The sequence below is a fragment of the Ambystoma mexicanum genome, chromosome 7p (assembly GCF_040938575.1).
Source record: "Ambystoma mexicanum isolate Mex_15411 chromosome 7p, UKY_AmexF1_1, whole genome shotgun sequence".
NCBI lineage: Eukaryota > Metazoa > Chordata > Amphibia > Caudata > Ambystomatidae > Ambystoma > Ambystoma mexicanum.
In genome coordinates this window covers 60242731-60268172 of record NC_090939.1, presented here as the reverse complement: position 1 = coordinate 60268172, position 25442 = coordinate 60242731, and the positions used below count along the sequence as shown (strand labels likewise).

Genomic DNA, 25442 nt, shown 5'->3' with positions numbered 1-25442 from the left:
AAGCTATCCTAATACATCGACTAAGCAGAATGAAAGCGATCCTAATACATCCACTAAACAGAATGAAAGCTATCCAAATACATCCACTAAGCAGAATCAAAGCTATCCTAATGCATCCACTGAGTGGAATGAAAGCTATCCATCCACTAAGCAGAATGAAAGCTATTCTAATAACTCCACTAAGCGGAATGAAAGCTATCCTAATACATCTACTAAGCGGAATGAAAGCTATCCTAATACATCCACTAAGCGTAATAACAGCTATCCTAATACATCCACTAAGCAGAATCAAAGCTATTCTAATGCATCCACTGAGCAGAATCAAAGCTATCCTAATACATCCACTAAGCGGAATGAAAGCTATCTTAATACGTCCACTAAGCCGAATTAAAGCTATCCTAATACGTCCACAAAGCAGAATGAAAGCGATCCAGATACATCCACTAAGCAGAAAGAAAGCTATCCAAATGCATCCACTGAGCAAATTTAAAGCTATCCTAATACATCCACTAAGCATAATGAAAGCTATCCCAATACATCCACTAAGCATAATCAAAGCTATCCTAATGCATCCACTAAGCGTAATGACAGCTATCCTAATACATCCACTAAGCAGAATGAAAGCTATGCTAATACATCCACTAAGCGGAATGAAAGCTATCTTAATACATCCATTAAGCAGAATTAAAGCTATCCTAATACATCCACTAAGCAGAATGAAAGCTATCCCAATACATCCACTAAGCAGAATGAAAGCTATCCTAATGCATCCACTAAGCAAATTGAAAGCTATGCTAATACATCCACTAAGCAGAATGAAAGCTATCCCAATACATCTACTAAGCAGAATGAAAGCTATCCTAATGCATCCACTAAGCAGAATGAAAGCTATCCTGATAAATCTACTAAGCAGAATGAAAGCTATCCTAATGCATCCACTAAGCAAATTGAAAGCTATCCGAATACATCCACTAAGCAGAATGAAAGCTATCCTAATACATCTACTAAGCAGAATGAAAGCTATCCTGATAAATCTACTAAGCGGAATGACAGCTATCCTAATGCATCCACTAAGCAGAATGAAAGCTATCCTAATACATCTACTAAGCAGAATGAAAGCTATCCTAATACATCCACTAAGCAGAATTAAAGCTATCCTAATACAACTACTAAGTGGAAATGAAAGCTATCCTAATACATCTACTAAGCAGAATGAAGCTATCCTAATTCATCCACTAAGCAGAATGAAAGCTATCCTTATATATCTACTAAGTAAAATGAAAGCTATCCTAATACATCTGCTAAGCGGTATGAAAACTATCCTAATACATCAACTTAGCAGAATGAAAGCTATTCTAATACATCCACTAAGCAGAATGAAAGCTATCCTTATATATCTACTAAGTGAAATGAAAGCTATCCTAATACATCTGCTAAGCGGTATGAAAACTATCCTAATACATCAACTTAGCAGAATGAAAGCTATTCTAAAACATCCACTATGCAGAATGAAAGAGATCCAGATACATCCACTAAGCGGAAAGAAAGCTATCCTAATGCATCCACTGAGCAAATTGAAAGCTATCATAATAAATCCACTAAGCGGAATGAAAGCTATTCTAATACATCCACTAAGGAGAATGAAAGCTATCCTAATACATCCACTAAGCGGAATGAACGCTATTCTAATACATCCACTAAGGAGAATGAAAGCTATCCTAATACCTCCACTAAGTTGAATGAAAGCTATCCTAATACATCCACTAAGCAGAATGAAATCTATTCTAATACATCCACTAAGCGGAATGAAAGCTATCCTAATACATCCACTAAGCGGAATGAAAGCTATCCTAATACATCCACTAAGCAGAATGAAATCTATTCTAATACATCCACTAAGCGGAATGAAAGCTATCCTAATACATCTACTAAGCGGAATGAAAGCTATCCAAATACATCCACTAAGCAGAATCAAAGCTATCCTAATGCATCCACTGAGCGGAATGAAAGCTATCCATCCACTAAGCAGAATGAAAGCTATCCAGATACATCCACTAAGCAGAATCAAAGCTATCCTAATGCATCCACTGAGCGGAATGAAAGCTATCCATCCACTAAGCAGAATGAAAGCTATCCTAATACCTCCACTAAGCGGAATGAAAGCTATCCTAATACATCTACTAAGCGGAATGAAAGCTATCCTAATACATCCACTAAGCGTAATGACAGCTATCCTAATACATCCACTAAGCAGAATGAAAGCTATCCTAATACATCTACTAAGCGGAATGAAAGCTATCCAAATACATCCACTAAGCAGATTCAAAGCTATCCTAATGCATCCACTGAGCGGAATGAAAGCTATCCATCCACTAAGCAGAATGAAAGCTATCCAGATACATCCACTAAGCAGAATCAAAGCTATCCTAATGCATCCACTGAGCGGAATGAAAGCTATCCATCCACTAAGCAGAATGAAAGCTATCCTAATACCTCCACTAAGTTGAATGAAAGCTATCCTAAAACATCTACTAAGCGGAATGAAAGCTATCCATCCACTAAGCAGAATGAAAGCTATCCTAATACCTCCACTAAGCGGAATGAAAGCTATCCTAATACATCTACTAAGCGGAATGAAAGCTATCCTAATACATCCACTAAGCGTAATGACAGCTATCCCAATACATCCACTAAGCAGAATGAAAGCTATCCTAATGCATCCACTTAGCAAATTGAAAGCTATCCTAATAAATCCACTAAGCAGAATGAAAGCTATCCTAATGCATCCACTAAGCAGAATGAAAGCTATCCTAATACATCTACTAAGCGGAATCAAAGCTATCCTAATACATCCACTAAGCAGAATGAAAGCTATTGTAATGCATCCACTAAGCAGAATGAAAGCATTCCTAATACATCTACTAAGTGGAATGAAAGCTATCCAAATACATCCACTAAGCATAATCAAAGCTATCCTAATGCATCCACTGAGCGGAATGAAAGCTATCCATCCACTGAGCAGAATCAAAGCTATCCTAATGCATCCACTAAGCAGAATGAAAGCTATCCCAATACATCCACTAAGCAGAATGAAAGCTATCCTAATGCATCCACTAAGCAAATTGAAAGCTATCCGAATACATCCACTAAGCAGAATGAAAGCTATCCCAATACATCCACTAAGCAGAATGAAAGCTATCCTAATGCATCCGCTAAGCAAATTGAAAGCTATCCGAATACATCCACTAAGCAGAATGAAAGCTATCCTAATACATCTACTAAGCGCAATGAAAGCTATCCTAATACATCCACTAAGCAGAATTAAAGCTATCCACTAAGTAGAATGACAGCTATCCTAATGCATCCACTAAGCAGAATGAAAGCTATCCTAATACATCTACTAAGCAGAATGAAAGCTGTCTACTAAGCAGAATGAAAGCTATCCTAATACATCCACTAAGCAGAATTAAAGCTATCCTAATACAACTACTAAGTGGAAATGAAAGCTATCCTAATACATCTACTAAGCAGAATGAAGCTATCCTAATTCATCCACTAAGCAGAATGAAAGCTATCCTTATATATCTACTAAGTGAAATGAAAGCTATCCTAATACATCCACTAAGCGAAATGAAAGCTATCCTAATACATCTGCTAAGCGGAATGAAAGCTATTCTAATACAGCCACTAAGCAGAATGAAAGCTATTCTAATACATCAACTAAGCGGAATGAAAGCTGTCCTAATAAATCCACTAAGCAGAATCAAAGCTATCCTAATGCATCCACAGAGCGGAATGAAAGCTATCCTAATACATCCACTAAGCAGAATTAAAGCTATTCTAAAACATCCACTGAGCAAATTGAAAGCTATCATAATAAATCCACTAAGCGGAATGAAAGATATCCCAATACATCCACTAAGCAGAATGAAAGCTATCCTAATACATCCACTAAGCGGAATGAAAGCTATCCTAATACATATACTAAGCGGAATGAAAGCTATCATAATACATCTACTAAGCGGAATGAACGCTATTCTAATACATCCACTAAGCAGAATGAAATCTATTCTAATACATCCACTAAGCGGAATGAAAGCTATCCTAATGCATCCACTGAGCGGAATGAAAGCTATCCATCCACTAAGCAGAATGAAAGCTATCCTAATACCTCTACTAAGCGGAATGAAAGCTATCCTCATGCATCCACTAAGCGGAATTAAAGCTATCCTAAAACATCCACTAAGCAGAATGAAAGCTATCCCAATACATCCACCAAGCAGAATGAAAGGTATTCTAATGCATCCACTAAGCAGAATGAAAGCTATCCTGATACATCTACTAAGCAGAATGAAAGCTATCCTAATGCATCCACTCAGCGGAATGAAAGCTATTCTAATACATCCACTAAGTGGAATGAAAGTTATCCACTAAGCAGAATGAAAGCTATCCTGATACATCTACTAAGCGGAATGAAAGCTGTCCTTATACATCCACTAAGCGGAATGAAAGCTATCCTAATACATCCACTAAGCGGAATGAAAGCTATCCTAATACATCTACTAGGCAGAATGAAAGCTATCCTAATACATCTATTAGGCAGAATGAAAGCTATCCTAATACATCCACTAAGCAGAATGAAAGCTATTCACTAAGCAGAATGACAGCTATCCTAATACATCCACTAAGCAGAAGGAAAGCTATCCTAATACATCTACTAAGCAGAATGAAAGCTATCTACTAGGCAGAATGAAAGCTATCCTAATACATCTACTAAGCGTGATGAAAGCTATCCTAATACATCCACTAAGCAGAATGAAAGCTATCCTAATACATCTACTAAGTGGAAATGAAAGCTATCCTAATACACCTACTAAGCAGAATGAAGCTATCCTAATTCATCAATTAAGCAGAATGAAAGCTATCTTAATACATCCACTAAGCAGAATGAAAGCTATCCTAATACATCCACTAAGCGAAATGAAAGCTATCCTAATACATCTACTAAGCGGAAAGAAAGAGATCACAATATGCCTACTTAGCAGAATTAAAGCTATTCCAATACATCTACTACACAGAATGAAAGCTGTCCTAATGAATCTATTAAGCGGAATGAAAGCTATCCTAATACATCCACTAAGCGAAATGAAAGCTATCCTAATACATCTACTAAGCGGAAAGGAAGAGATCACAATACACCTACTTAGCAGAATTAAAGCTATTCCAATACATCTACTACACAGAATGAAAGCTGTCCTAATACATCAACTAAGCAGAATGAATGGTATCCTATATACATCCACTAAGCAGAATGAAAACTATCCTAATACATCCACTAAGCAGAATGAAAGCTATTCTAATACATCTACTAACCAGAATGAAAGCTGTCCTAATGAATCTATTAAGCAGAATGAAAGCTATCCTAATACATCCACTAAGCGGAATCAAAGCGATCCTAATACATCGACTAAGCAGAATGAAAGCGATCCTAATACATCCACTAAACAGAATGAAAGCTATTCCAATACATCCACTAAGCGGAATGAAAGCTATCCTAATATGTCTACTAAGCAGAATGAAAGCTATCCTAATACATCCACTAAGCGGAATGAAAACTATCTTAATACATCCACTAAGCAGAATGAAAGCTATCCTAATACATCCACTAGGCGGAATGAAGGTGATCCTAATTCATCCACTAAGCAGAATAAAAGCAATCTTAATACATCCAATAAGCGGAATGAAAGCGATCCTAATACATCCACTAAGCAGAATGAAAGCTATCCTAATACATCCACTAAGCGTAATGAAAGCTATCCTAATACATCCACTAAGCAGAATGAAAGCTATCCTAATACATCCACTAAGCGTAATGAAAGCTATTCTAATACATTCACTAAGCAGAAGGAAAGCTATCCTAATACATCTACTAAGCGGAATGAAAGCTATCCAAATACATCCACTAAGCAGAATCAAAGCTATCCTAATGCATCCACTGAGTGGAATGAAAGCTATCCATCCACTAAGCAGAATGAAAGCTATTCTAACAACTCCACTAAGCGGAATGAAAGCTATCCTAATACATCCACTAAGCGTAATGACAGCTATCCTAATACATCCACTAAGCAGAATCAAAGCTATCCTAATGCATCCACTGAGCAGAATTAAAGCTATCCTAATACATCCACTAAGCAGAATGAAAGCGATCCAGATACATCCACTAAGCAGAAAGAAAGCTATCCAAATGCATCCACTGAGCAAATTGAAAGCTATCCTAATACATCCACTAAGCGGAATGAAAGCTATTCTAATACATCCACTAAGCAGAATGAAAGCTATTGTAATACATCCACTAAGCGGAATGAAAGCTATCCTAATACATCTACTAAGCGGAATGAAAGCTATCCAAATACATCCACTAAGCAGAATGAAAGCTATCCTAATACCTCCACTAAGCGGAATGAAAGCTATCCTAATACATCTACTAAGCGGAATGAAAGCTATCCTAATACATCCACTAAGCGTAATGACAGCTATCCTAATACATCCACTAAGCAGAATCAAAGCTATCCTAATGCATCCACTGAGCAGAATGAAAGCTATGCTAATACATCCACTAAGCAGAATGAAAGCTATCTTAATACATCCACTAAGCAGAATTAAAACTATCCTAATACATCCACTAAGCAGAATGAAAGCTATCCCAATACATCCACTAAGCAGAATGAAAGCTATCCTAAAGCATCCACTAAGCAAATCGAAAGCTATCCGAATACATCCACTAAGCAGAATGAAAGCTATCCCAATACATCCACTAAGCAGAATGAAAGCTATCATAATGCATCAACTAAGCAGAATGAAAGCTATCCTGATACATCTACTAAGCAGAATGAAAGCTATCTTAATGCATCCACTCAGCGGAATGAAAGCTATCCTAATACATCTACTAAGCGGAATGAAAGCTATCCTTATACATCCACTAAGCAGAATGAAAGCTATCCTAATACATCCACTAAGCAGAATTAAAGCTTTCCACTAAGTAGAATGAAAGCTATCCTAATACATCCACTAAGCAGAATTAAAGCTATCCTAATACAACTACTAAGTGGCAATGAAAGCTATCCTAATACATCTACTAAGCAGAATGAAGCTATCCTAATTCATCCACTAAGCAGAATGAAAGCTATCCTTATATATCTACTAAGTGAAATGAAAGCTATCCTAATACATCCACTAAGCGAAATGAAAGCTATCCTAATACATCTGCTAAGCGGAAAGAAAGAGATCACAATACATCCACTAAGCAGAATCAAAGCTATCCTAATATATCCACTAAGCGGTATGAAAACTATCCTAATACATCTACTTAGCAAAATGAAAGCTATTCTAATACATCCACTAAGCAAAATGAAAGCTATTCTAATACATCCACTAAGCAGAATGAAAGCTATCCTAATGCATCCACTGAGCAGAATGAAAGCTATCCTAATACATCCACTAAACGGAATGAAAGCTATCCTAATACATCCACTAAGCGGAATGAATGCTATTCTAATACCTCCACTAAGTTGAATGAAAGCTATCCTAATACATCTACTAAGTGGAATGAAAGCTATCCTAATACATCCACTAAGCGTAATGACAGCTATCCTAATACATCCACTAAGCAGAATCAAAGCTATCCTAATGCATCCACTGAGTGGAATGAAAGCTATCCATCCACTAAGCAGAATGAAAGCTGTCCTAATAACTCCACTAAGCGGAATGAAAGCTATCCTAATACATCCACTAAGCGGAATGAAAGCTATCTTAATATATCCACTAAGCAGAATTAAAGCTATTCTAATACATCCACTGTGCAGAATGAAAGAGATCCAGATACATCCACTAAGCGGAATGAAAGCTAATCCCAATACGTCCACTAAGCGGAATGAAAGCTATCCTAATACATCCACTAAGCGTAATGACAGCTATCCTAATACATCCACTAAGCAGAATCAAAGCTATCCTAATGCATCCACTGAGCGGAATGAAAGCTATCCAATCACTAAGCAGAATGAAAGCTATCCTAATACCTCCACTAAGTTGAATGAAAGCTATCCTAATACATCTACTAAGCGGAATGAAAGCTATCCTAATAAATCCACTAAGCGTAATGACAGCTATCCTAATACATCCACTAAGCAGAATCAAAGCTATCCTAATACATCCACTAAGCAGAATGAAAGCTATCCTAATACATCCACTAAGCAGAATGAAAGCGATCCAGATACATCCACTAAGCGGAAAGAAAGCTATTCTAACACATCCACTAAGCGGAATGAAAGCTATCCCAATACATCTACTAAGCGGAATAAAAGCTATCCAAATACATCCACTAAGCAGAATCAAAGCTATCCTAATACATCCACTAAGCGTAATGACAGCTATCCTAATACATCCACTAAGCAGAATCAAAGCTATCCTAATGCATCCACTGAGCGGAATGAAAGCTATGCTAATACATCCACTAAGCGGAATGAAAGCTATCTTAATACATCCACTAAGCAGAATTAAAGCTATCCTAATACACCCACTGAGTGGAATGAAAGCTATCCATCCACTAAGCAGAATGAAAGCTTTCCTAATACCTCCACTAAGCGGAATGAAAGCTATCCTAATACATCTACTAAGCGGAATGAAAGCTATCCTAATACATCCACTAAGCGTAATGACAGCTATCCTAATACATCCACTAAGCAGAATCAAAGCTATCCTAATGCATCCACTGAGCGGAATGAAAGCTATCCTAATACATCCACGAAGCGGAATGAAAGCTATCTTAATACATCCACTAAACAGAATTAAAGCTATCCTAATACACCCACTGAGTGGAATGAAAGCTATCCATCCACTAAGCAGAATGAAAGCTATCCTAATAACTCCACTAAGCGGAATGAAAGCTATCCTAATACATCTATTAAGCAGAATGAAAGCTATCCTAATACATCCACTAATCAGAATGAAAGCTATCCTGATAAATCTACTAAGCGGAATGAAAGCTCTCCTAATGCATCCACTCAGCGGAATGAAAGCTATCCTAATACATCCACTAAGTGGAATGAAAGCTATCCACTAAGCAGAATGAAAGCTATCCTAATACATCTATTAAGCGGAATGAAAGCTCTCCTAATACATCGACTAAGCAGAAATAATAGTTATCCTAATACATCTACTAAGCGGAATGAAAGCTATCCTAATGCATCCACTGAGTGGAATGAAAGCTATCCATCCACTAAGCAGAATGAAAGCTATTCTAACAACTCCACTAAGCGGAATGAAAGCTATCCTAATACATCCACTAAGCGTAATGACAGCTATCCTAATACATCCACTAAGCAGAATCAAAGCTATCCTAATGCATCCACTGAGCAGAATTAAAGCTATCCTAATACATCCACTAAGCAGAATGAAAGCGATCCAGATACATCCACTAAGCAGAAAGAAAGCTATCCAAATGCATCCACTGAGCAAATTGAAAGCTATCCTAATACATCCACTAAGCGGAATGAAAGCTATTCTAATACATCCACTAAGCAGAATGAAAGCTATTGTAATACATCCACTAAGCGGAATGAAAGCTATCCTAATACATCTACTAAGCGGAATGAAAGCTATCCAAATACATCCACTAAGCAGAATGAAAGCTATCCTAATACATCTACTAAGCGGAATGAAAGCTATCCTAATACCTCCACTAAGCGGAATGAAAGCTATCCTAATACATCTACTAAGCGGAATGAAAGCTATCCTAATACATCCACTAAGCGTAATGACAGCTATCCTAATACATCCACTAAGCAGAATCAAAGCTATCCTAATGCATCCACTGAGCAGAATGAAAGCTATGCTAATACATCCACTAAGCAGAATGAAAGCTATCTTAATACCTCCACTAAGCGGAATGAAAGCTATCCTAATACATCTACTAAGCGGAATGAAAGCTATCCTAATACATCCACTAAGCGTAATGACAGCTATCCTAATACATCCACTAAGCAGAATCAAAGCTATCCTAATGCATCCACTGAGCAGAATGAAAGCTATGCTAATACATCCACTAAGCAGAATTAAAACTATCCTAATACATCCACTAAGCAGAATGAAAGCTATCCCAATACATCCACTAAGCAGAGTGAAAGCTATCCTAAAGCATCCACTAAGCAAATCGAAAGCTATCCGAATACATCCACTAAGCAGAATGAAAGCTATCCCAATACACACACTAAGCAGAATGAAAGCTATCATAATGCATCAACTAAGCAGAATGAAAGATATCCTGATACATCTACTAAGCAGAATGAAAGCTATCTTAATGCATCCACTCAGCGGAATGAAAGCTATCCTAATACATCTACTAAGCGGAATGAAAGCTATCCTTATACATCCACTAAGCAGAATGAAAGCTATCCTAATACATCCACTAAGCAGAATTAAAGCTTTCCACTAAGTAGAATGACAGCTATCCTAATGCATCCACTAAGCAGAATGAAAGCTATCCTAATACATCTACTAAGCAGAATGAAAGCTGTCCTAATACATCTACTAAGCAGAATGAAAGCTATCCTAATACATCTACTAAGCGGAATGAAAGCTATCCTAATACCTCCACTAAGCGGAATGAAAGCTATCCTAATACATCTACTAAGCGGAATGAAAGCTATCCTAATACATCCACTAAGCGTAATGACAGCTATCCTAATACATCCACTAAGCAGAATCAAAGCTATCCTAATGCATCCACTGAGCAGAATGAAAGCTATGCTAATACATCCACTAAGCAGAATTAAAACTATCCTAATACATCCACTAAGCAGAATGAAAGCTATCCCAATACATCCACTAAGCAGAGTGAAAGCTATCCTAAAGCATCCACTAAGCAAATCGAAAGCTATCCGAATACATCCACTAAGCAGAATGAAAGCTATCCCAATACACACACTAAGCAGAATGAAAGCTATCATAATGCATCAACTAAGCAGAATGAAAGCTATCCTGATACATCTACTAAGCAGAATGAAAGCTATCTTAATGCATCCACTCAGCGGAATGAAAGCTATCCTAATACATCTACTAAGCGGAATGAAAGCTATCCTTATACATCCACTAAGCAGAATGAAAGCTATCCTAATACATCCACTAAGCAGAATTAAAGCTTTCCACTAAGTAGAATGACAGCTATCCTAATGCATCCACTAAGCAGAATGAAAGCTATCCTAATACATCTACTAAGCAGAATGAAAGCTATCTACTAAGCAGAATGAAAGCTATCCTAATACATCTACTAAGCTTGATGAAAGCTATCCTAATACATCCACTAAGCAGAATTAAAGCTATCCTAATACAACTACTAAGTGGAAATGAAAGCTATCCTAATACATCTACTAAGCAGAATGAAGCTATCCTAATTCATCCACTAAGCAGAATGAAAGCTATCCTTATATATCTACTAAGTGAAATGAAAGCTATCCTAATACATCCACTAAGCGAAATGAAAGCTATCCTAATACATCTGCTAAGCGGAAAGAAAGAGATCACAATACATCCACTAAGCAGAATCAAAGCTATCCTAATATATCCACTAAGCGGTATGAAAACTATCCTAATACATCTACTTAGCAAAATGAAAGCTATTCTAATACATCCACTAAGCAAAATGAAAGCTATTCTAATACATCCACTAAGCAGAATGAAAGCTATCCTAATGCATCCACTGAGCGGAATGAAAGCTATCCTAATACATCCACTAAACGGAATGAAAGCTATCCTAATACATCCACTAAGCGGAATGAATGCTATTCTAATACCTCCACTAAGTTGAATGAAAGCTATCCTAATACATCTACTAAGTGGAATGAAAGCTATCCTAATACATCCACTAAGCGTAATGACAGCTATCCTAATACATCCACTAAGCAGAATCAAAGCTATCCTAATGCATCCACTGAGTGGAATGAAAGCTATCCATCCACTAAGCAGAATGAAAGCTGTCCTAATAACTCCACTAAGCGGAATGAAAGCTATCCTAATACATCCACTAAGCGGAATGAAAGCTATCTTAATATATCCACTAAGCAGAATTAAAGCTATTCTAATACATCCACTCTGCAGAATGAAAGAGATCCAGATACATCCATTAAGCGGAATGAAAGCTAATCCCAATACGTCCACTAAGCGGAATGAAAGCTATCCTAATACATCCACTAAGCGTAATGACAGCTATCCTAATACATCCACTAAGCAGAATCAAAGCTATCCTAATGCATCCACTGAGCGGAATGAAAGCTATCCAATCACTAAGCAGAATGAAAGCTATCCTAATACCTCCACTAAGTTGAATGAAAGCTATCCTAATACATCTACTAAGCGGAATGAAAGCTATCCTAATAAATCCACTAAGCGTAATGACAGCTATCCTAATACATCCACTAAGCAGAATCAAAGCTATCCTAATACATCCACTAAGCAGAATGAAAGCTATCCTAATACATCCACTAAGCAGAATGAAAGCGATCCAGATACATCCACTAAGCGGAAAGAAAGCTATTCTAACACATCCACTAAGCGGAATGAAAGCTATCCCAATACATCTACTAAGCGGAATAAAAGCTATCCAAATACATCCACTAAGCAGAATCAAAGCTATCCTAATACATCCACTAAGCGTAATGACAGCTATCCTAATACATCCACTAAGCAGAATCAAAGCTATCCTAAAGCATCCACTGAGCGGAATGAAAGCTATGCTAATACATCCACTAAGCGGAATGAAAGCTATCTTAATACATCCACTAAGCAGAATTAAAGCTATCCTAATACACCCACTGAGTGGAATGAAAGCTATCCATCCACTAAGCAGAATGAAAGCTTTCCTAATACCTCCACTAAGCGGAATGAAAGCTATCCTAATACATCCACTAAGCGTAATGACAGCTATCCTAATACATCCACTAAGCAGAATCAAAGCTATCCTAATGCATCCACTGAGCGGAATGAAAGCTATCCTAATACATCCACGAAGCGGAATGAAAGCTATCTTAATACATCCACTAAGCAGAATTAAAGCTATCCTAATACACCCACTAAGCAGAATGAAAGCTATCCTAATAACTCCACTAAGCGGAATGAAAGCTATCCTAATACATCCACTAATCAGAATGAAAGCTATCCTGATAAATCTACTAAGCGGAATGAAAGCTATCCTAATGCATCCACTCAGCGGAATGAAAGCTATCCTAATACATCCACTAAGTGGAATGAAAGCTATCCTAATACATCTACTAAGCGGAATGAAAGCTATCCTAATGCATCCACTCAGCGGAATGAAAGCTATCCTAATACATCTACTAAGCAGAATGAAAGCTATCCTAATACATCTATTAAGCGGAATGAAAGCTATCCTAATACCGCCACTAAGCGGAATGAAAGCTATCCTAATACATCGACTAAGCAGAAATGATAGTTATCCTAATACATCTACTAAGCGGAATGAAAGCTATCCTAATACATCCACTAAGCGGAATGAAAGCTATCCTAATACCGCCACTAAGCGGAATGAAAGCTATCCTAATGCATCCACTTAGCGGAATGAAAGCTATCCTAATACATCCACTTAGCGGAATGAAAGCTATCCTAATACATCCACTAAGCAGAATTAAAGCTATCCTAATAAATCCACTAAGCAGAATGAAATCTATTCTAATGCATCCACTAAGCGGAATGAAAGCTATCATAATTTTTTTTTTTTTTTTTTTATTTGATATGGTTAAAAATTTCAACCTTTCAAATTTCAGAGTATCACAAGTTGGCCACACTTTAAACATTAAATTATACAAAGCATAGCAAAGTTACAACTATATATCTATCAGCTTATCTTCAAATCCATATGTTACCTCTGTAAGCTATCATAATACGTCTATGTGGAAGTACGAGGCTGGAGACAAGGCGAGTTGCTGAAATAATATTTATTTCTTGTATAACTCAAGACCAAAAGTCAAATAACTGAAAAGTCCAAACGGTTTTCTTCACCGTGGGTTATTCTTCCCCAAAGGGGACTGTCTCCTAATGCGTGAGATCCGGATAGGCCCACCACTCTGGGCCGACTGCACTCTCCGTCTCGGCGTCCTGTGGAAATGACAGACAGCATTTGTTAGAAACGACGGGCTTTTGTTTTCCACCCAGGTTTCAAAGCCCCACCAATCAGCAGTGTTCATGTCTGACTCGTTTGTCATTGGCGGGGAAGCCATTGGCCCTCCTCCCTTACGGCTGGGATTCCCCACGGTCACTTCTGCCTGCCCCTGTAGCATTGTGGGAAGCCCTACGGCGCTTTCGCCCACGCCATTGAAGTGCTGTCGGGACCCGAGCACATATAGGCGGGTCCGGGCGTCTGAGGCTCCACCCAACCTTGTTCGCGGGCTGTGCCGGCTACGCGCACTCTCCCGCTCCTGTTCCCTGGCTCCGCCCGACCTCTGGCATGGGTCATGTCGACTATGGGCACTTCCCTGCCACTGCTTCCGCCCCTCTCCCAGCCCGGGCTGGCGAACCTGGGACGTCCGCCGCACCGGGTTGGGATTCCAACACGGTAAGTAACTACCCATGCTGCAGCTCTCTGCTGCGGTTCTTCTGCTTTTGCTGTTTTCGCTGGGCTCGTCTTCGTATTGCTCCCCATGTCCACCCGTTCCCTGGGAGTTGACGGTTCCACCTCCCCTGTCCGTTGCAGGTACCTCCTCACACATAGCCACCCCAGGTTCAGGCCGATCGGGCCAGTGAGAACATTTGGACAGGTAGTCTGCTACTAACTGAAACCTGGCTGGTCTATGCAAAGTCAGAAAGTCAAAGGGTTGTAGAGAGAGGAACCAGCGGAGGACCCTCTGGTTAGTATCTTTGTGTCGGGCCAGCCATTGGAGGGGCGCATGGTCGGAAAATAACGTGAACCGGCCTCCTACCAGATAGTATTTGAGCGACTCAATGGCCCATTTGATGGTTAGGCATTCTTTCGCAACCGTGGAGTAGGCCGACTCGTGTGGCAGCAGTTTCCAGCTGATGAAGCATATGGGTCGTAGCTCTGCTCCTTGTTCTTGAGAGAGAATGGCGCCCAGTCCCTGGTCTGATGCGTCAGTTTGAAGGAAGAAATGTTTCTGAAAGTCTGGACAACACAGTACGGGATCTGATGTGATCCTTTGTTTTAGCAGGGCTGTGGCCCTTAGGGCAGCTTCGTTGTTTGTAAAGTTTGGATTTCCCTTGAGCCTCAATGCATCGGTGAGCGGGGCGGGCACAGAGGAGAAATCGGGAATAAACCTTCTATAATAACCGATGAGTCCCAGGAAGGCTCGTATTTGTTTCCTGTTCACAGGCGTTGGGATTCTATGTATGGTGTCCGTTTTGGACATCTGCGGTTTTAGAACCCCACCAGATGTCCGAGGTACTTAGTTTCATGAGCCCCCATCGTAGTCTTTCGGGGATTTATGTGCAACCCTGCCCTATGTAGATCGGCTATAACCATTTTTAAGTGAGTTAGGTGATCTTTCCAGGACTTGCTGTATATTATGATATCGTCCAGGTAGGCCGCTGCATACCCCTCATGAGGTCGTAGTATGATGTCCATGAGCTTCTGGAAGGTGGCTGGTGCACCATGTAGGCCGAAGGGAAGGACCTTGAAGTGGTAGAGTCCTTGTGGAGTGGAGAAGGCGGTTCTTTCCTTATCCTTGGGTTGTAAAGGGATTTGCCAGTATCCCTTCGTTAGATCTAGGGTGCTCAGGTATAGGGCGGCTCCAAGTCCCTCCAGTAACTCGTCCATCCGTGGCATCAGGTATGCCTTGTACCGGGAAATGCCATTCAGTTGTCTGTAGTCCATACAGAAGTGTATGGAGCCATCTGGTTGAGGGACGAGTACTATAGGTGAAGACCAGGCGCTGTTTGACGGTTCGATGATGTCTAGTTGCAGCATTTCATCCACTTCGGTATTTATGATGCGCCTTCGGGCTTCAGGTATCCGATAGGGTCTGAGACGTACTATCTTCCCTGGCTCTGTCTTTATCTCGTGTTCGATCAATTTGGTACGCCCTGGTAAGGTGGAAAAGGCTTCTCGTGGGGTAGCAGTTGATCCAACAGTTCTGATCTCATGGCTGGCGATAGTGCATCTCCCCACTGGACGTGGTCCAAAGAATTGGGGTTCGCTGTTTCGATGGTCTCTATGTCGCTGGTTGTTCCCAGGGCCACCACTAGAGGTTCGTTCCACTTTTTCAATAGATGAATGTGATGTATTTGTTCCGGGTTGCTTTGGTCGGGCTGGTGCACTCTATATGTCACGGGACTGAGAACGTCGGCGATCTTGTATGGTCCTCTCCATCTGGCCAGTAACTTATTGGCGCTGGTAGGCAAAAGTACGAGTACCTGGTCACCTGGGTTGAAACTCCTCATCCTGCTTCCCTTGTTGTAGTACCTTTCTTGAGTTGTCTGGGCCCGAGAGAGGTTGGCTTCCGCCAGAATTCTCAGTGCGGTTAAATGTTCCTTCAACTCTTTGGTGTATTCGGTCAAGGTCCTTTCATCGATGGCTTCCCATTCCTCCTTAACCAAGTCTAGGATCGTACAGGGTTGTCTTCCAAACAACAGCTCAAAGGGGGAAAACTCTGTAGAGGTCTGGGGCGTGTCTCTTAGGATCATCAGAACAAGAGGTATCACCCTATCCCAGTTCTTGGCGTCTGGTCCTGTCACTCTTCTCAGCATTTTCTTTATTGTTTTGTTAAACCTTTCAACCAATCAATTGGTCTGGGAATGGTACACAGAGGTTCTTAGCTGTTTGATTTGTAGGCGTTCACACACTTGCCGGAGTAGTGCCGACATGAAGTTTGTCCCTTGGTCAGTGATGATTTCTGAGGGTAAGCCGACTCGGGCAAAGAAGGGTATAAACTGATCACAAAAATGCCTGGCCGACGTGCCCTTGAGGGGAAAGGTTTCTGGATAGCGGGTGGCATAGTCAACGATGACGAGCATATACTTATATCCTCTACTGGCTGGATCTAATGGTCCGACAATATCCATACCGATTCTTTGGAAGGGTACTGCGATAAGGGGCATCTTCTGTAGAGGAGCTTTAGCCGGTTTTACCCCACTCGTTAGCTGACACGTGGGGCATCTCTTACAGAACTGGGCTACCTCGCCATAGAGTCCTGGCCAGTAAAACCATTTGAGTATGTTTTGTTGCGTCTTTAGCGAAGCCATGTGGCTACCGCAGGGGTGGTTGTGGGCCAACTGCATGACCACAGTACGTTGGGTTTTTGGTAGCACCAACTGTTCCTTAACCGACCCATCGTCACCCTTGTATTTGCGCTATAGCAAACCCTGCCGCAGTACACAACCTGGCCCCTTGGAAACATCTGGATCCCCTTCTTAGGCCGCCCTTTCCCGAGCTATCTTGAGGATGTTGTCCGTTAGGGTCTCTCCCTTAATGCTTTCCTCCTTATCTTCTATCTTCCAGTCGATGGGTCTGGTCATATAACTAGCCTGACACCACTCTGTACGAGTTTGTCTCCTTTTATTGATCAGGGTACCTGGGGTATTCATAGCTTCTCCTATGTCTCGCTCGGGTCCTGCTTCCCCCTTTCCCTCCTGGCCCGTTAGGGCCTGGTCAAAGTTAGGTAAATCAGTACCTATGACTACCGGGGCAGGCGGAAAAGGCAGGACAGCAGCCCTTAAGGGTGACAGTTCCCCGTTCACTTCAATGGCTACCATTATCATCGGATACAGTTTTATATCACCATGGATACACTTAATAGGTATAGACACATTAAGTAAGTTGTGTTTGTTACTTACAGTGGGTTATATGGCGGTTTGCCTGCTGCCGCTGTCGAGTAGAGCGCGTGTGGGTCAGCCGTCGACTCGTATATCCACCACATAGGGACCGGGTAGGCTTTCTGCTGGTAGTGGGTTCAGATATCCGATATCCATGGGCTCAGCAGTTCTTCTCCTGGGACAGAATCGTGCTATGTGGCCCCATTCGTTGCATTCAAAGCATTTAGGCTGCCGATACCCTGGACTGGTCCCAGCGGGTTTGTCTTCAATCCCGTATTTCTTATCGTCTGGTCTCCGGATGCCCTCGTCCGGTGGTCGCCATCTCAGCTGTTGGGGTCTGACTCCCCGGGTCAAGTGGGGGTCAGTTATTGGGACTGCTATGCGTGCTGTTATTCCGGGAGGTGGCACTCTGTGGTACCTGGCCTTTTGATATGCAGAGGCGATGTCCACGGCTTCCGTTAGAGATGGCTGGTGATGCTGCCTCACCCATCTCTGCATCTGTCCGGGAAGAGCATCCACAAACTGCTCGAGGATGATTTTATCAAGGACTGGCTGCGTAGCTGGGGTTGGGGTCAACAGCCATTTTTCCACCAAGTCCTTTATGCGGTAATATAACTGCCATGGGCTCTCGCCAGCCCGCAGCTTGGTGTCCCTTAATTGGATCCGATAGGCCTCCTCATCAAGGCCAAGCCGATCCAATACAGCTGCCTTAATTTCCCCATACGAAGTGTTGCCGGTGGGGTTTACCACCTCATAGGCTCCCTGCATGAGGCCAGATAGAAGGGGGGCGACATATTGCCCCCATCACTCTGGTGGCCACTGTGCGTTTCTCGCTATTCTTTTGAAACTAGTAAAAAAGAATGCCGGGTCCTCGCGGTCCTTGTAATTTTGGAGTAAGGCGGATGGGACCATTGGTTGAGTTCTAGAACTAGCCACCACCTCTGTGAGCCTAGAAATGGTTTCATGATGCTTGTCCTGGGCAGTGGTTTGTACAGTGCTTTGTAGCTGCATAGCCTGCTGGAAGGCTTGCCGATCGGCAGCTGCTTGTTGGGTTTGTAGCTGCACCAACTGTTGCAGCTGTTGCTGTCCTTCCGACAGGGTTTTTATTAATGCCTCCATCGCGCCGCCGTAAATCCCACCTTCGTCGCCACTTGTGGAAGTACGAGGCTGGAGACAAGGCGAGTTGCTGAAATAATATTTATTTCTTGTATAACTCAAGACCAAAAGTCAAATAACTGAAAAGTCCAAACGGTTTTCTTCACCGTGGGTTCTTCTTCCCCAAAGTTTTCCTGATAAAGGGCACTGTCTCCTAAGGCGTGAGATCTGGATAGGCCCACCACTCTGGGCCGACTGCACTCTCCGTCTCGGTGTACTGTGGAAATGACAGACAGCGTTTGTTAGAAACGGCGGGCTTTTGTTTTCCACCCAGGTTTCAAAGCCCCACCAATCAGCAGTGTTCATGTCTGACTCGTTTGTCATTGGCGGGGAAGCTGTTGGCCCTCCTCCCTTACGGCTGGGATTCCCCACCGTCACTTCCGCCTGCCCCTGTAGCATAGTGGGAAGCCCTACGGCGCTTTCGCCCGTGCCGTTGACGTGCTGTCGGGGCCCAAGCACATATGGGCGGGTCCGGGCGTCTGAGGCTCCACCCGAACTTGTTTGCGGGCTGTGCCGGCTGCGCGCACTTTCCCGCTCCTGTTCCCTGGCTCCGCCCGACCTCCGCTACGGGTCATGTCGGCCGTGGGCACTTCCCTGCCACTGCTTACGCCCCTCTCCCAGCCTGGGCTGGGGAACCCGGGACGTCCGCCGCACCGGGTTGGGATTCCAACACAGTAAGTAACTACCCATGCTGCAGCTCTCTGCTGCGGTTCTTCTGCTTTTGCTGTTTTCGCTGGGCTCGTCTTCGTATTGCTCCTCATGTCCACCCGTTCCCTGGGAGTTGACGGTTCCACCTCCCCTGTCCGTTGCAGGTACCTCCTCACTGTCTACTAAGCGGAATGAAAGCTATCCTAATACATCCACTAAGGAGAATGAAAGATATCCTAATACATCTACTAAGTGGAAATGAAAGCTATCCTAATACAACTACTAAGCGGAATGAAAGCTATACTAATACATCCACTAAGCAGAATGAAAGCTACCCTAATACATCCACTAAGCAGAATGAAAGCTATCCTAATACATCTACTAAGTGGAAATGAAAGCTATCCTAATACATCCACTAAGCAGAATGAAAGCTATCATAATACATCCACTAAGCGGAATGAAAGCTATCCTAATACATCCACTAAGCAGAATGAAAGCTATCCAATAAGCAGAATGAAAGCTATCATAATACATCCACTAAGCGGAATGAAAGCTATCCTAATACATCCACTAAGCAGAATGAAAGCTATCCACTAAGCAGAATGAAAGCTATCATAATACATCCACTAAGCGGAATGAAAGCTATCCTAATACATCCACTAAGCAGAATGAAAGCTATCATAATACATCCACTAAGCGGAATGAAAGCTATCCTAATACATCCACTAAGCAGAATGAAATCTATCCTAATACATCTACTAAGTGGAAATGAAAGCTATCCTAATACATCTACTAAGCGGAATGAAAGCTATCCTAATACATCCACTAAGCAGAATGAAAGCTATCCACTAAGCAGAATGACAGCTATCCTAATACATCCACTAAGCAGAATGAAATCTATCCTAATACATCTACTAAGTGGAAATGAAAGCTATCCTAATACATATACTAAGTGGAAATTAAAGCTATCCTAATACATATACTAAGCAGAATGAAAGTTATCCTAATACATCTACTAAGTGGAATGAACGCTATCCTAATACATCTACTAAGCAGAATGAAAGCTATCCAAATATATCTACTAAGTGAAATGAAAACTATCCTAATACATCCACTAAGCAAAATTAAATCTATCCTAATACATCTACTAAGCGTAAAGAAAGAGATCATAATACATTCACTAAGAAGAATGAAAGCTGTCCTAATACATCCACTAAGCGGTATGAAAACTATCCTAATACATCCACTAAGCGGAATGAAAGCTATCCTAATACATCTACTAAGCAGAATGAACGCTATCCTAATACATCCACTAAGCAGAATGAAAACTATCCTAATACATCCACTAAGCAGAATAAAAGCTATACTAATACATCCACTAAGCAGAATGAAAGCTATTCTAATACATCTACTAAGATGAAAGAAAGCTGTCCTAATGAATCTACTAAGCAGAATGAAAGCTATCCTAAAACATCCACTAAGCGGAGTGAAAGCTATCCTAATACATCCACTAAGCATAATGAAAGCTATCCCAATACATCCACTAAGCAGAATGAAAGCTATTCTAATACATCCACTAAGCGGAATGAAAGCTATCCTAATACATATACTAAGCAGAATGAACGCTATCCTAATATATCCACTAAGCGGTAGAAACACTATCCAAAACCATCTGTCACTGCCCACAGTTCCTTTCCCTGGGATCACCTCACCTGGATCTTCACTGTGGCTGAGTACCTTCTGTCTTCTTCTCCGGTCCTTCGGGGGTTTCTCCTCTTCGTCGTCCTTCTTTAGAGATCCTTTCCCCTTCTTACGTTCAAAGAGATAGGGGCGGTCTCCTCCCGAGGCCACCTTGACCGTTGATGGAACAAAACAGTCAAGTGAACCCTGGGGAGCCCGCTCCTTCAAAACAGGCAAAAAGCCAAAAAGGCAGAAAAAACCCTGTGTAGCTGCAGATGATGATGGCCGGGTGGATTTGAAGGCCCAGAGGCTGGTATGGTCTTGCAACCACGATCTTGTTTGTAACTCCAATGGATGGCGGCACTGTTTCTGGGCATTCCTTGGGATGAATGAAGGAGCGCTGGGAGGAGAGGCGGAGGGTGAAGCCACTGAAGAGGGCTTCAGCAATACCGAAGGAACCGTCCAAGGAAGGACGAAGGTAAGATATCACAAGAACAAACAGGGTATACAAAGGAAAGCTCTACCGGAGAACGGGTAAGATCAAGGAGAGCGAGAAGTCAGAGCGAGAGAGAGAGAATGAGAGAGTATGAGCAAGAGAGAGAGAGAGCGAGAGTGTATGAGCGAGAGAGAGAGAGAGAGCAAGAGTGTATGAGCGAGAGAGAGAGAGAGAGAGAGCGAGAACGGAGATGAAGTGAAAGTGACCCCGAGAAGGTGGGAGCCGGTGAGTCGGAACCCAGCCGCCGGGAGAGATGGGTCTGCGGCAGCGCGAGGCTGACCACAGAAACAGAGCAAACCGAAGCCGGGGAAAGTAGACTGAATAGAATAGAAAGAAAGGCGAGGGAGGAAAACAGATACCCGGCGAGAAGGCTAAGAGCAGCAGGGAAAACAGGGGAGCAAAGGGGAATTGCCGAGAAAGGGGAAAAACAAGGAAGGCACTGGAGTGGGACAAAACGAAAGTCAGCGAAAGCGAGTTGCAACGCGACTCGCAGGGGGCGTGGCTTCCTTAGATGCCTGCAGCAAAACAAAGGCTAGACTGCTAGCAGACAAGCCGTAGAGACCTAATAGCGCCTCCATCTTGCCCATAGCTTCCATGGTCGTAGCGGTGTGACAGTATGCCCTCTCCTCATCCCTTCTCCTCCGGGTTTCCCTGGGTGAAGGCGATGGAACAGTCTTAGCAGACGTGGGGCATAAATGTTACGTCTGGGTTCCCAAGAACGTTCTGCAGCAGAATACCCTTTCCAATGGACCAAATACTGTACGGTGCCATGTCTGTAACGGGAATCCAACAGCCTCTCCACTTCATATTCTTCAGGGTCAGGATCCTCGATCCTTGAGGAGGAGAGTCTGCGATGACTCATGGGATCGGGATGATAAGTTTTCAGGAGAGAGGTATGAAATACAGGGTGAATCTTCTTCAAACTACCTGGCAGTCGTAAACGAAAGGTGACAGGATTCACCTGAGACAAAATAGGGAATGGAGCTATGAAACGGGCAGAGAATTTTCCTGGGTGAATCCAACGTGGGAGATATTTGGTTGATAACCACACCTTGGTTCCTACTGTCCACCTGGGATTAGGTGATCTCTTCTTATCAGCGTATTTCTTGTAGCGGATCCTACTAGCCTCCAACTTCTGTACCGCCTCCTTTTGGAGGAACGAAGATCATGAAGGCGTTGATCAACCGAGGGCACAGTTGTAGGAGGTATCCCAAAAAGAGGTATGTGTCTCAGGTTGATACCCGTAGGTAAAGAAGAAGGGACTAAATCCTGTAGCGGAATGTTGGGTATTGTTGTAGGTGAATTCAGCCAATGCTAGATAGGACTGCCACATGTCCTGTTCCTGATGGCAGAAACAGCGGAGATATTGTTCGAGGGTGGCATTTAAACGTTCTGTTTGGCCGTTGCTCTGGGGATGGTAACCAGAAGATTAAGCTCTCTTTATCCCCAAAGAGCTACATAACGCCAACCAAAAACGTGAGGTGAATTGGGCCCCCCTATCAGACACGATGGTCCGGGGCAGGCCATGTAATCTCACCACATCTCTCAGGAATACTTCGGCCGCAGCAGGAGCAGAAGGCAGGCCAGGCAAGGGAGAGAAATGTGCCATCTTGCTCAGGGTGTCTACAGTCACCATGATAGCTGTGTACCCCCTAGAGGGGGGAAGATCTACAATAAAATCAGTAGAAATATGTTCCCAAGGCTGTGATGGTAGAGGTTCTTGTTGGAGCAGGCCTAATGGTCGGTGAGTGGTATGCTTGTTGGCTGCACATACTGGACAACCCGTCACGTATGCCTTAATGTCTTTTATCATAGTCGGCCACCAAAAATATCTAGAAGCCAAATGTAGGGTTGCCCCTTGGCCCTTATGCCCAGCCGAAGGAAGGTCGTGGCACCAATACAAGGCTTGAGTTTGGAGTTCCTTAGACGGTAGGTACAGTGCGCCCTGATGAAAGTACAACATTCCCCTCTTTACCAGGAGTGGTTGGTACTCCGATGACACTTCTGAACGACTGGTGTTAAGCTCTACTTCTTGCAAGAAGGAGCTAACCATTGCCAGGATTCTCTTGCCCGCAAGTATTTCATCCTGGCCCTGATTCTCTTGGTACTCCAGACTCCGGGAAAGAGCATCCGCTAAGGCATTGTCCTTTCCGGGAAGGTATGTTATTTCAAAGTCAAATTGGGGAAAAAAATAGGCCCATCGAGCATGTCGGGAGTTAAGACACTCCATCTGCTGCAAAACCTTCAGATTCCGGTGGTCTGTACGGACCAGAAAAGGATGGGCAGCTCCCTGTAATAAATGTCTCCATTCAATGTATGCCTGGCGGATCGCCAGTAGCTCTCGTTCCAATACAGAGTAATTCATTTCACTAGGTGTAAGCGACCTGGAATAATATGCAACCGGATGTTCCACTCTATCCCTGCCAGTCTGAAGGAGGGCAGCTCCAATGGCCCCTCCGGAGGCATCCGTCTCTACCACAAAGGGGAGAGATTGGTTAGGTTGCACTAGAATGGGAGCTGTCGTGAAGGACTTCTTGAGTAACTGGAAGGCTTGATCGGCATCCTTATCCCATTCAAACTTCTGACCCTTCTTAAGAAGACGAGTGATGGGCAAAACAATGTCAGAGAAATTTGGGATGAATCGTCTATAAAAGTTGGATAGACCCAGAAACCTCTGTATCTCCTTGGGACTCTTTGGAGTAGGCCATCTAAGGACTGCCCTTACCTTTTCGGGATCCATCTGCACCACCTCCTTTGAGAGGATGAACCCTAAATATGACACTGAGGCAGCTTCGAAGACACACTTCTCTGGCTTAACCAGGAGCTGATTTTCCCTTAACCTTTGGAGGACCTGAGTGACATGCCTACGATGTTCTGAAAGGGAAGAAGAAAATACCAAAATATCGTCCAGATAGACCACTACTGAGGCATATAACAAGTCCGAGAAGATCTTATCAACGAAACGCTGGAATACAGCGGGGGCGTTCACCAGACCAAAGGGCATGACTCTATATTCAAAATGTCCCAGAGGAGTCCGAAAGGCAGTCTTCCACTCATCCCCCTTCTTTATTCTCAGCAAGTGGTAGGCTCCCCGAAGATCTAGCTTGGTGAAGATAGAGGCTCCTTCTACAGCTTCAAGTGCCTCCTTTATAAGGGGCATAGGGTATCTATCTCGAATAGTCAAGCTGTTCAATCCCCGGTAATCTATACACGGCCTGAGTTCTGCGGTACCCTTCTTGGGAATGAAGAACATTGAGGCCCCTGCTGGAGAATGAGATTCTTGGATCAAGCCATTTTGGAGATTAGCATCTAGATATTCCTTCAGTGCCCTTCTTTCTGGTAGGGACATCGGATACATGCGCCCAAAAGGAACCGATGCTTCAGGCTTCAGATTGATGGCACAGTCCTCTGCTCGATGTGGGGGTAAAGTACGGGGTAGTTTATCCTCAAAGATCTCTGCGTACTGCTGATAATACGGAGGAATCGTCTGAACCACAGCCGAGGAGGTTGGAACTGCGACTCCCTTCCCCTCAAAAGGAGATGCCTGGGGTAGACACGAAGCCGAGCAATACGGCGACAGAAAACATACGGTGTTAGCAGACCAGTCAATCCTGGGATTATGTTTGCGTAGCCA

The 25442-nt window shown here is 42.6% G+C and overlaps 1 protein-coding gene across 1 annotated transcript; it reads left to right on the top strand.

Moving 5' to 3' along the window:
- Nucleotides 1–1501: 1501 nt before the first annotated feature.
- On the top strand, nt 1502–2728 carry LOC138525902 (adhesive plaque matrix protein-like). Its single transcript, XM_069636189.1, has one exon. It carries the CDS (start codon nt 1502–1504, stop codon nt 2726–2728), a length of 1227 nt encoding a protein of 408 aa, XP_069492290.1.
- The last annotated feature ends 22714 nt before the right edge of the window (nt 2729–25442 follow it).

Bases quoted from the DNA above. Each gene is read 5' to 3' on its own strand.
- LOC138525902 (XM_069636189.1), top strand. From the start codon at position 1,502: ATGCAGAATGAAAGAGATCCAGATACATCCACTAAGCGGAAAGAAAGC.